The following is a 12,645-nucleotide window of genomic DNA, read 5'->3' as shown; positions in this document are numbered from 1 at the left end:
AGAGAAGACGTAACTGTATCAAAGAGTCTTTTCATACAGACACAAAAGAGGTCAAACAAGAAGAGAGGAATGTCTGCCCACAGGACTGCAAAGAAAGGAAGAGGCTCAACCAGGTGGGTGAAAAGAAGAGGTTGTGGAAGCAGCACAGGTCCCTGAATGCCATACTTTCAAGACAAACGATATCTTGACGTCATCTTTCCTTCTTTCTTTTTAACTGACACTGTAACCCACATTGAGCTTCAGCCACTGCCTTGCTAAGAGGAAACTGTACTCCTTTCTTCACTGGGCCAATGGTCCCCTCCTGCCAGTCCAAGGGTGAGCTTACCTCCTTTTCCGGCTGCCCTAACGGTCAGCCTTCTGTAATGTATTTTGCTTGCCTTCCCGATCTGGAATTACCAGTGAGACCCTTTGGTGTGTACTGCACATGGTGTGTACTGCACATCCACAACTACAGGCTTCATCACTCTCTCTTACCAGGGGGGAATGTGTGGTCCCAACTATCAACTGCTAAGGGACTACTCTGCGCCCTTATCAAATTAGTGTTCCCAGAATCTTGTAGACGAAGTCATGAATATTAAATTAGTATATACGTTTTTACTGCATGTCACCCTATGACTATATACTAAAGCAGGTAACCCACACAGTAACATTTCTGGTGGTCAACTGGGGTTGGCCATCATCCTGCATAGCCAATCAGTTCATGGCCAGGAAAACAGCACCAACAGGGGCACCTGGAAATTGTTTCGTTTTTAAATCACTGTGAGCTCTGAACTCAGAACTCTTAGCATACATCTTTTCACTCCTGATCCAGTGGACAGAGATGTATACTCAGCGAAGGACTAGCAACATTTCAGCTTTAGTCCCATATACCCACAAAAATTTGCTTGATTCCCTTCCAAGTCTGAATTTAAAAAACATTTTGTAAAACTTGCTTGTGTTTTAAAAAGAATATTACTCTCTTAAGCCCTTGAGATGGGGCAGGCAACAGGAAAAAGACGATAACACTTTTGTCTTCAACAAGACTGAGGCCTTGATCTTTAGACAGGTCTGCTGTCCATGGCTCGCTGGCTCGGCAGACACAGCCTCCTGTGAACCAGTCCCCTCTTTGACAGCGCTCACGCTGTGAATATACAGTGTCCAAATCACAGACCTACACACATTCAGATAATTAGTGTGCATTACAGATGGACAGGAAGACTATTCCATCGACTTAGGACAACTCAAACTTAAACACACTTCTGGTGTGTTCTGATGCCCAGCGTGGAAAGAACAGTGGCTTGGAAGGGCCTGCGTTCAAATCTTTGCTCAGGCAACAGAGCTTACAAAGACTGTCACCATGGCTTAACCAAACCAACTCCACCCCAGAGGACTGTTGTAATAACAGGGAGGACCCAACTTCTGGAGCAAGTGGGATCCAAGGACATTTGGCCGAACTCCTTGCTATACAGAAGAACCTGTTACAGCTGAAGCATCACAAAACCTATGTGTTTCCTTAAAAGTGAAGCTCCGTACCCACCCCAGGGGAGGTGAGAGCATTGCTATACTGTATTCATCTTAACACTTAAGCAACCCTCTCCCATGGTTTGAAACCCCTACTCACATCAATATCCACTGAATTCAGAAGGATTCACTCTTTTCTTTAACACTTAAATGACATGGAACGACTAACCATTACCTGTTCTTAGAGCAAAACGGTGCCTTTATCCTTTCCCTAATCCCCCCCCCCCGTGTCTTTATCATTCTCCTCTAAATATTTTCCAGCTTGCGAGCACCTTCTTTTATGCTCAGCCAACCCAAAGGTCTGCAGTTTTTGGTATGGCATAAAAGATTGTGTTGAACTGGGACTGTGAACATTCAGGCTCAAATTCCCTCTCGGAAATTATTCCACTACACAACCTTACGGCAGCCATTCTCCCTTAGCCGAGCTTATGTCACTGGCTTGTTCCGGGAATAACGTGGCAGAAACTCTACATGCTGTGCACTGCCGCACTCGGAGGAAGGGGGGGTGGGGGCACAGAAATAAGATCATTGCCCTAGGGAGTCACTCTCACTCTTCCCAAGCCTTTGAAATTATGTTCCAGCAGGACTACTTCCTCTGTGCCCTCTCCCATTATTGAGCACTAGTGGTTAGAGTGCTGCGGTAGGAGCTGGGAGACCCAAACTCAAATCCTTTCTCTGCCATGCAGGCTCACTGGGTGATTTGGGGCCAGACATGCCCTCTCAGCCTATCCTAATTTCACCTTCTGAGGATAAGATGGAGGAAGGGAGAACCACGTATGCCTCCTTAAGCTCCTTGCAGAGAGGGAGCGATCAAAATGCACATGGATTGATCGATCAACAGGATTGCTCTTATAAGCCAGGAAGCATTTCTGAATTTTTTAAACCTAATTCGGCTTTCCTGGAGATTAAAATAACTGCTCAATAGACAGGATAATTGCTTCTCTCTCTTTGCAATATGGTTATATGAAGTCATGGGCATATTCAAATTCTCCTCCTATCAGCCTTGTAACGGGTAGGTAGGCATGATCTTCCTATACTGCAGACAGGGGTGGGGTTGCTTTGCCTAGCTCAGGTATATTTCCTATCTCAGGTATATTTTCTGATTCCATTTCCAAGATTCTCATTTGTGGGTTGCAGCTCTAACAGATGCAGTGTGCATTGGCTGTACTGCTGCTCTGAAAATGCTTGTTCCTTAACAAACATCTAAGATGCCTGGTGAACACTTAGGGCAGATCAGAAGGAATATCTCCATGAAAACCTTTGAAATAAAAGGGACCGCTCAGCTATTGCACTAGATGGAGAGAGAGAGAGAGAGGGAGAGGGAGAGGGAGAGGGAGAGGGAGAGGGAGAGGGAGAGGGAGAGGGAGAGAGGGAGAGAGGGAGGGAGGGGGAGGGAGGGAGGGGGAGAGGGAGAGGGAGGGAGGGGAGGGGGAGAGAGGGGGAGAGGGGGAGAGAGAGAGGGAGAGAGGGGGAGAGAGAGGGGGGAGAGGGAGAGGGAGAGGGGGAGAGAGAGAGGGAGAGGGGGAGAGAGGGGGAGAGAGAGGGGGGGAGAGGGAGAGGGGGAGAGAGAGAGGGAGGGGGAGAGAGGGGGAGAGAGAGAGGGGGAGAGAGAGGGGGGAGGGGAAAAGACATACATGCATAAAAGAAAACAAACAAGCCTTTGCCAAATCGCACCTTCTTAGGTCAGATCAAATTTTATAACTAGTTAGGAGAACCAGGTCAATGGGTTCAAGTTGTTTACCAGAATAGGATTAAAAACGTAGTGGGATAAGACCACAGCAGCTTCTAAGCAGTAGCTGGATAGTCCCTGCCACGGCACAAAACCTGATGCCTCAAACCCACAGAACCAGCTGAACAACAGGAGAGCCGCGGAAGAAGTGGGCAAACCACAGTGTTTCCTCTCTTGAGATGTAACCCACATGAACATGCAAAGTTACCTTCTCCCTAGCCAGAGGCTTGGTCCATCAAGGTCAGTATTGTCTACTCTGACTGGTACCAGCCTCCAGAGTCTTGGGGAGAGGAGGACTTTCACATCGCCTATTACCTGTTCCTTTTAACTGGAGATGCCGGGGATTGAACCCGGGGCCTGCGGCATCCAAAGCAGACATTCCTCCGCTCTATGCACCATTCTTTCCTCATTACTACGCTAGTTCTTTCGCCAATCAATGATACAGGGAATGTGGAAACTGATTTGAAAATTAACCTTCAAAAGGATGAAGCTCTTATTAAAATCCTAAGAAGAGCAGGCAACCGTGTTTGTGGGATGCCAAACTCGAACTGTATTTTCCTAAAATCCTAAAACAAAACATCCCCAGTAAGAGGAAGTGGAGTGCATAAAAGTCAAGTGGTCTTTAATACATCACAGAAGTATCAATTTAGAAGGATGCTTTTTGGCTTGCATGGAACAAGCCACAATGCATACAGACCGACTGCTGAGATGAAAAAAGGAACCAAGAGCGATGTCTGTAGCTGCCGTTTTCAACTTGGAGTGGAAGCACGTAAAGGCAGAGAAGACTTGACCACTTGGCTCCAGAAACGCATGCCAACCTCGGCTGTTCCAAAGCCTGACAGTTGTGTGCTTCTATCTAGCCTAATCTGCATCTCTGCTAGTGCTCCAACGTGCATAGAATTGTTGGTGAAAACTGACTCTCTTGTTTGACATTAGTGCACACACACAACTGCCTGAACGGAAACTCCCTTATGCTCAGAGTGACGCTGGGCATGCACTGGAGTTCGCAGGCATACAAGGAGCCTTGGCAGGGAGGGGTCAGGGTTTTAGGCTCATGGGCAGTAAGAGAACTAAGCAGACCTTCCCAACAGGAAAGTTCTCGTGTAGGTTACCTTCCTAACCCAAAACATGGAAGACGTTTTTGTAAACTGTCTTCATTTAGCTGATTCCCCCCACCCCTGGTTCCTCATATGTTTTCTTAGAAAACAGTATAGCCTTCAGACTAGAGAATCTGGCAGCTGACAATGAGCTCAATTCAAGAACAGGGACAGCGTTAATGGAAGTGTCTGGGCAGAACAGCAGTTTCAACTATGTTCCAACTCACCTTCTTACCACAATACCTTCCTTATTGTCTCACCCTGTTTCCAAATGGCCATGGTGGATTCACAGGTACATTTGAATTTCTGCAGGCAATCTCCCACCTCCGAGCCCCCAGCAGTAAAACGAACATCTAACCGTTGCTCAATCCAGAATGTTTGCCTATTAAGGAATTCTTGTTCTCAACAGTTCGGCACAAGGTTCCCCTCATTGAAGAAGCCTAGTGAATATCGTGACTGTAACCCCACATCCCACCGAATAAGTCTGGGGAGGCTAAGAGAGATCTTCAGAGTGACTAAATGTTTTCTTGCCTCTGAAGATTTAGGGGCAAAAGAAAAGCCAATGAAGCAGCCAGGCTCAGCAGGTGGGAAAGGGGTACAGAGGTGAAAACAGGAGGCATGCAGCCATTTCCTTCTGTGGAAGTCAGTCTGACCCTGAGGCTGACGGCCCCCAGTTCCTGTGGAACAGAGTGGCAGTGGAAGCGTGTCCAAGCCTGAATGCGAAACTTACCTTTACGCCATCTGACTTCTTGTTCAGTAAGCTTTTGGCAGCTGCAGAGAGAAAGGAGAGACGTCAGTGATCCCAGCAAGGTGAGCCCCTACTTCCCTTGCGCTCCAACACAGCCTCTCTGGAAGTGTTAGTAGAGGGTTTCCCTTAGCAATCAGGATGACAACAAAGGCCAAGCCAGATCCAGTGAGGCTCCTGCCTACTCAAAACAGCAAGTCAGAGAAGGCAACAAACCTGCGCAGCATTCACATAGGAATCATGCCTCTCCCAAAGCCACTGCTCAGTAAAACAGGCCTTTAGGGCAATGGAGACTTGGCCTGCTCTCATGACTTCTCTCTTTGATTCAATATTCAAAGCCAATAGTGAATATTGAAGAGGCAATTAAAAAAAAAACCCAACCTTCTTAAATCCTCGATGTTGAATGTTATCCCTTGAATACAGTAACTTAAGACCACTTCGCCAAAAACTAACGTACAGCAAGGAAAACGCTCAGCATTAGAATACATTACATCCCATGTGTCGCTTGTCATGCGACACTAATCCTGTGATCAGTTACAGGTGCATGCTGTGTGGGCACAATGCAAATGACACATACAACCTGCATGTCAGAAATTTACAGATGAGCATTCTAACTGCTATGACACACCCTCTAAGAATCCCTCTGGGATAACCATCAAGAAAAGATCGATGTGAGGCTAGAGGTGAGGCAGTCCTGGCAATGGCCAAATGGAAAAGCCCAGACACCCTGTGCAAGATGAAGGAGGTCAACTGTTTTGCCTTCAGGAGGACAAAGCCTTGTCCGGGGGTGAACAATCAACTTGTGGACACACATACAAAATGCAGAGCATGCTTTACTGGATGTGTAAAGGGGACACAGGAAGAGTCCACACATCAAACGCTATCTATGCAGACAAGCTTTTGCTGGCAATTCTACGCTCTGCTGCTAACAAACTACACTGAACAGAGAGCCATTTGCAAAAAGGAACTGTTGCAAAACCTGTTGGTTGAGGACTGTGTAGGATTCTAAGGAGCTGGTGGGGGCATGAGTTACTTTTATGCAGATCACACCTGCAGAAAGATACAAGGGTAGGACCAGGGAGAGCAATGGGAAATCTTCACAACCAGGACTGCACCATGGATCACAGCCCCCAGCCACACAGAAAGCTACTGTGGCATCCAGAGAACATTAACTTATTTTTTAAAAAAAGATCAAGATGACAGTCCTTGTGGTTGTCCTAAGTGCCAACTCAGTATCTTAACCCCGTCCCCAAGCATGCACTGAGCCTGTCAGCCAGAAGTCCTGCATCTCAAGCTGAAACAAACGTGTATGTGTGTCTGTGCGTGCTTGTAACAACATTTTTGCAATGAAACTGCTGGTCAAAGATGACAGGGCATTGGGCAAAACATCCCCTTTCCTCATTCAGAGTCAGGGAGATGTTTGAGCTTTCTTTGCTCTTTGATAACACAACGTATTCAAATCTGATTGGCTACACAACACTAGGACACCATCAGGACGTTCACTATGTGTGGAATTGCACACTAAATGAGAAAAAAAAGGCTTAAAACGGGACTGTAGGAGCACATGGTGGGGCTGTAACCAAGGATGGAAAATATGTGAAAAACTATTCAGACAAGGTCTTTTCCAAAGGGATTATCATACCATTTACACACTCAAGTTTCACTTGGAAAACTCAATTTCATGAGCACTACGCCCAATGCGCTTAGAATTGTAGCCAGCCTTGAACATACGCTTGTATGGAAGCTTTAAAAACAGCCCCTTCTTCTCCACAGATTACTTTAAAAACAGCAATCAAAAAGTCTCTCTCTAGGCGGCTCCCATATCCCGTTACAGGAGAGAAAAACAGGAAAAAGAGGTTTGGTTTCTGTGCACATAAGGGACACAAATAACAACAATAAAAAGGTTTGGAATATAGAACCATCTTCCCTTGGAAAACTACAACTGCCCCAAACCTCCAGGACGGCTGACTTTCCACAGAGCCTCCTGGTCTGGACAGAAGAATTAAGAGTGACAAGTTAGTCCCGGATTCTGAAAGACAGCAACAGGCGTACCACAAGAGAATTACATGGTTCCAAGGAGAGGCCAGCTACTTCTCTCCCTCAATTCGAAAGTTCCCACTTGGAATTCACTTTGCAGGGCCTATTGGCAGGATGCACCGAGAGGGTATGATTCAGGCACAGCCTTTCAGAAAGAAAGTAGCATTTCCACTCCCAGCCCTGAAATGGTTCTGTTATAAAAGAAAGTGAGAATCCTACTTGGGAATCAAAATCTCATTAAAAAAATCTGCAAGAGACTGAGCGAAGATCCCTCTATGGGTGTCTCCATTATGGTCCACGTCTCACAGACGGGAGGGGGGGGCAGCCATGAGCACATCAGAAACCACTTCTTTGTGAGCACCGGGGGCAGGGAGTTGTCACGCCACGGACTCCTCCCAGGCAAGCTGCTTATGTGTGCCATTAATCTCCTGTACATTGTGAATAGATGCAAGGTTCTGGCTTGGATCCCGCAATGCACAAGAGGAAACATAAATGTACATTGCGCAGTTTTGCTTGTGCAAGATCTTGTGCAACATGTAGCATTAACCTCCTTACATACTGCAGTGCCTAGAATTTGGTTGTACAAGAAGAAACGCAAATGGAGGTACAGTAAGTCTGACATAGCACAAGTGGTCTTTTCCTTGCATTTCTGCTGGCTTAAGAGCTCTAGCATAAGCAGAAATGCAATCCAGTGTATAAAGGTGGCCTGGCACCCACTGTAATCTACTCACCCCAAGCCCTAATGAGTGTTCCACAATTCACAGTGCTCCACACAGTGCTATTCAGGGGAGGGGGGGATGTTGGGTGCTCATGCTACCGAACATGGTTAGGGAAGGGTTTCTGGAAAATCAATTTATGTCACATCAACAAAAACAGGAGACATCTCAAGCAAACGAAGGCAAGAGAAAGATGCACGTTTCCCCAATGTTTTGACCTACAGGGATCAGATGGCACAAAGCAGGAAAGAAGGAGATGTAGGCAGGATTCCCTCCATTCAAGCACCGCACACAGGCACAAGACTTGTTGGGACATGACTTGAAAGACACATACACAGGCCACAATACACATCACAAGAAAACAGTCAGGACAACCCCAGCAAAGCTGTTTGGGAGGTTTCTTTGCGGTTCAAGACATGGTTTGGCGCCCGTAATATGCAGCACAGCCCATCCCTTCCTAGCCCCCTGAACCCTTTCCTTGGAGTATTCTTAGACAAAATCCTGCTTTGAAAAGCTTAATAACCTTAAAATATTCACAAGTCCAAAATGTTTACTCACAATTTTTAGCACAGGGAGAGAGAACGCACAGGATGAGAGGGGCTTTTCTGAGACTCAGTTAAGCTTTAAAAAAAAAACAACTCAAAAGTTTCTAGGATGAAGAAAGTTGACATTGTGAAGGTGTGTGTTTGAAAAACTTGACAGCCACAATTGAAGTAAGAGTCCAGATTTCTCCATTTTAAGGCCTAGGATCTGTGTTCCATTTAAGAGGGTCAGAGCCCAGCTTTTGAAGTCTACAGCTAGCAACCTCTGGACCCTATATCTTTAAAGATAGGTAAAAGGTAAAGGTAGATGTATTTTAAATGTATGTAAATTGTAATCCACCCTGAGTCTGCTGGTGTGGGGAGGGCGGAATATAAATCTAATAAATTAAGTTAAATTAAATTTAGTCCCCTGTGCAAGCACTGAGTCATTACTGACCCATAGGGGGACGTTGCATCACGTTTTCTTGGCAGACTTTTTACGGGGTGGTTTGCCATTGCCTTCCCCAGTCATCTACACTTTACTGCCAGGAAACTGGGTCCTCATTTTACCGATCTCAGAAGGATGGAAGGCTGAGTTAACCTTGAGCCGGCTACCTGAACCCGGCTTCCGCCAGGATCGAACTCAGGTCATGAGCAGAGCTTGGGCTGCAGTACTGCAGCTTACCACTCTGCGCCACGGGGCTCTTCCTCTTTAAAGATAGCTGAAGTTTTCTACTGGTGAGAGAGACATCTTTGCAATATCCTCAGGTGTTACATTCAGAATGTGCCCACTGGCAGTCACTGGCTCTCCAACTGGATTCCTTTTGTGTTTGCCGAGCACTAACACAAATGCTTTTCTCTTAAGAAAGGGCAGCACATTAGCCTCTCACAGCCATGAGAAGCCAGCAAGCATGACTGTCTTAAGAAAATTCCAGATTTTTTTAAAGAGAGAAAATTGGTAGCCACGGGATTAAAGTTGAATACCAAGAGGTGTTCAAGTTGGGCAAAATCTGCCCTCTCTTTAGCTGATCGAAAATTACCAGTCAGTCTGAATGCCAGTCTTGGCACCAATAACCAGAAATGACAGATTTTGCCAATGTCAAGACAAAGAAGAGGTAAGGGAGCCCAATGCATGGAAAAACAGAAACTAGAAAAATGAAGTTTCAAATTTCTCTGATTTACTTATCTGCAGTTCCTAGGACCTTGGACTGTCACAAACAGGTTTTTTACCTCTACAAGGTACCTCTTGGAGACCAGAAGCCTTTGACAGCACCTGAACCCAGTCAACATTATTTCTAATTCATCTGCTTGTGAACCATCTTGAAGGTTTCTTGACCTCACAAAGTGAAGTCTAAAAGCATCAACAAATTTAAGCAGTTGTTTTTAGTAGGCAGAAGACCTGATTGCTCCTTGGGAGTTGCCTTGATCGTCTTGTCCCAAATCACTCACAAAAAGGCCAATCTCCTCAACCCGTGACAGATGCGCTGGATCACAAAAAGGCCAAATTCTGTGAGATCTGCAGGTTAACTGACACACCACATAAACAGCACACACCACCGAATAAACATGCTAATTAAGCAAAACAAATAGGGGCCTGTGAAGAACTAGGGAAGAGAGGGGGAGGCAGAGAAGGTGCTTTTTCTCTCTTCTCCCATCACCACCAGATCCTTACTGGGGGGCAAGGGGAACCTGGGGGAGGGTGCTACTATGTCCTCTGAACTCTGATGGTTGTCGTGCCAAGGGCTTCTTCTGAGTCCAGGGAACGCAAACGGGCAGACCTCAGAAGGCTTGCCCCACCTCTCAAGAACACAGGCCAATTGGCTGGGGGTGGGCTTGTCTCCTCCCAGGCCACTGTAAATGCTTGTCTTGGTCTAAAGCACATTAATATGGCGTGCTATAGCCATTCCCTGAATCCCAGGTGAAATGGCAAGTAGTAAGAGAACAGGTTCATCCCCTTCTTTAGCCCCAAACCTATTATGGGGCTCTGCAGCTTGAAAAAAAAGCAAAGAACGGGATGCCAGCCACTCAAACATTCATCCCCAGAGGGCTGAAGACTTATGCCCAAGTCCTATTTTCTAGTGTCAGAGATTTTCCATGGCAGCTGAAGGCAGTGCTTGCATACAGCCCCTCAGAGGGTGGCAGTCTTGGAGGGTAGAGGAAGGCCCTTTTTCAGGGTAAACAGGGGTATCTAGCAGTGGAAGACCTTCTCTTTGCTCTACCCCTCTCTATAACTGCAGGTTAAGCAAATGCATGAAGTACTCTTAAGTACAAATTTAGCAGCTGTCGAATTTTGCTTTCTATATTGTAGAATTCTAGACCCATGTAGATACTACTAGAAATAGTAAACCAAAGTTTCTACCATCCTTGCTTAATACCAGACTATGTGGGGGAACAGTAAGCCGATTCCACACTTTTCTCCTTGAACACGACAGGTCACTTCATCAGAACTGGATGCTACATTATAGAATCTCTACCCTTCACTTGTCTGGACAGCTTGCGGGCACCTTGATGCCTTCACTCCAAGACACCCATTGCCAGAATAGCTGTACTCACCTTCTGAATCCCCACAAAACAGCAGGCACCAACACTCCACATTACACCAAATTCCTGTCACCAATCTCATGTGCCAATTCACCACAGGACTGCCCCAACATGCATGCTTGGTTAGTAGACTTAAAATCCACATAATCATGGGTTCTTGGTTAGATGGGACACCTGGGGACATGCCCTTTTTTCAGCCAGCAAGCATGGATGGTGTTTTACTTGGTGCACAAACATTGTCATGCTGTTTTTTCCCAGCAGTGGGGTTTAGTGGTTGATGGGCAGATAGGTGGTTCAAAGTTCAGGCACTCGGGAGATATGACTCATGCCACATACCTTGCTCAGCCAGGCCGGCAGCAGCACTCAGGGTGGCCGAAGCAGGGGCGGAGCTCTGCCTGCCGCCAACTGATTGGACATAATCATTCAGTGGGAGGAGCCGTAAAAAAGCAAGAGAGGCCCAACAGCAACAAGAAAGCAAGGTGCAAGTAAATTAGTTTTAAAAGAAAAGTGGGAAGAGGGGAAGCACAATATTTATGAAAGAGAGAGAGAGGGAGAGGGGGAGGGAGAGAGAGAGAGAGAGAGAGAGAGAGAGAGAATTTATTCCCCTTAACACATGAAAATAAAGCTATAGAAGCCAGCACAGAAGGTTGGACGTCAGGAACAACGTTCAGAAAGCTGCAAATTTAGCTGTAAATGATTTTTATGAGAAGACCTGGGCACAGAGTTCTAGGTCAGCAAAGCTGAAGAAATGGGTAAGAGGCTAGTTAACATAGTGTAAGATTCCTGAGGCAGCGCTGTAGGCTGGGGGCGAGAGTAGGAAGGAGATGGGAAAGGTACTACAAACATAGCTGAATATTTCAGTGAAGGCTGTATATATCAAAACACAAGAGTTATCAAAGCACAGTCACCAGTCAGTCTGTAGTGCAGAGCTGATGGGCACAGGTACTTCCCTTGCTACTGAGCGCAAATAAGTGGCTAATGGGAAGAAGTTCCGTTAAGTGGATATTAAAGTTCTTCAAACAGGAAGTACAAAGTTTTGTCAGAGAGCTATCGTTGTGTAGTGGTTATAGCATCAGAATAGGAAATGTGCAATCCATGTTTGAATCGCCACTCTACTGGGGAAGCTTGCTCCGACACCTTGGGCCACTCACTCTTTCTCAGTCTAAACTTTTGCACAGGGTGATTATTGGGAGCAACAGAGGAGGAAATGACAATGGTTACAGTCAGAATTTTGATACCCACTTACTGAACTTTGTCACCTGCAGATATATGGGTTTCCCCCTATAGCTAGATCAGTTTTTTAAAAATAAATAAATAAATAAATGCAGAATTAGAAATGTTGTAATTTAGGCTAAGAAAAAAACCCAGAGTGCACAATATGTTAACTACCCACAGGTTTCAAACAGGAGGAAGAAGAACAGTGTGGAACCCTAACCCCCTTTCACACAGAAAAGATACACAGCCCGGTGAAGTATCTGGTGTCTTGGTACCTCTGCAGAAACTGTAAACATCTGCTTAGAAGACGAGCTAGTAAACAGATACCTGATATCAGTGGCAGGTTTTCAAAATGATGCAAAAAATGGAGAACAAGCTGCTCACAAGCTAGAGAAGCCCTGTGTAATGTATCACAAGAAAAAAAGCCGCGTTTTCCACAGTCATACTAGACTATCATCAAGTCTTGTCCTACATGGACGGACTACTGTAAAGGTCAACTGCACTCAGAAATGAACATGGTTTCAGGGCAACCCAAGCAGTTGCT

At 45.9% G+C, this 12,645-nt stretch overlaps 1 protein-coding gene across 19 annotated transcripts in view; it reads right to left on the bottom strand.

Annotated features, from left to right (window-relative positions):
* CAMK2G (calcium/calmodulin dependent protein kinase II gamma) overlaps positions 1-12,645 on the bottom strand; it is a 209,676-nt gene that overhangs the window by 36,868 nt on the left and 160,163 nt on the right. For 10 of the 19 annotated variants that reach the window (XM_054982873.1, XM_054982874.1, XM_054982879.1 and 7 more), the window contains exons 13-14: positions 11,223-11,291; positions 5,057-5,097 (exon numbers count right to left, since the gene is read on the bottom strand). In XM_054982873.1, coding sequence (XP_054838848.1) covers positions 5,057-5,097; positions 11,223-11,291 — 110 coding nt within the window. The remainder of the gene's footprint in view (positions 1-5,056; positions 5,098-11,222; positions 11,292-12,645) is intronic. The other 9 variants (XM_054982876.1, XM_054982883.1, XM_054982888.1 and 6 more) reach the window with 1 other exon arrangement.

Source organism: Eublepharis macularius, chromosome 6 (genome assembly GCF_028583425.1).
Source record: "Eublepharis macularius isolate TG4126 chromosome 6, MPM_Emac_v1.0, whole genome shotgun sequence".
Lineage (NCBI taxonomy): Eukaryota > Metazoa > Chordata > Lepidosauria > Squamata > Eublepharidae > Eublepharis > Eublepharis macularius.
This window is presented reverse-complemented; position numbering and strand designations above follow the sequence as displayed.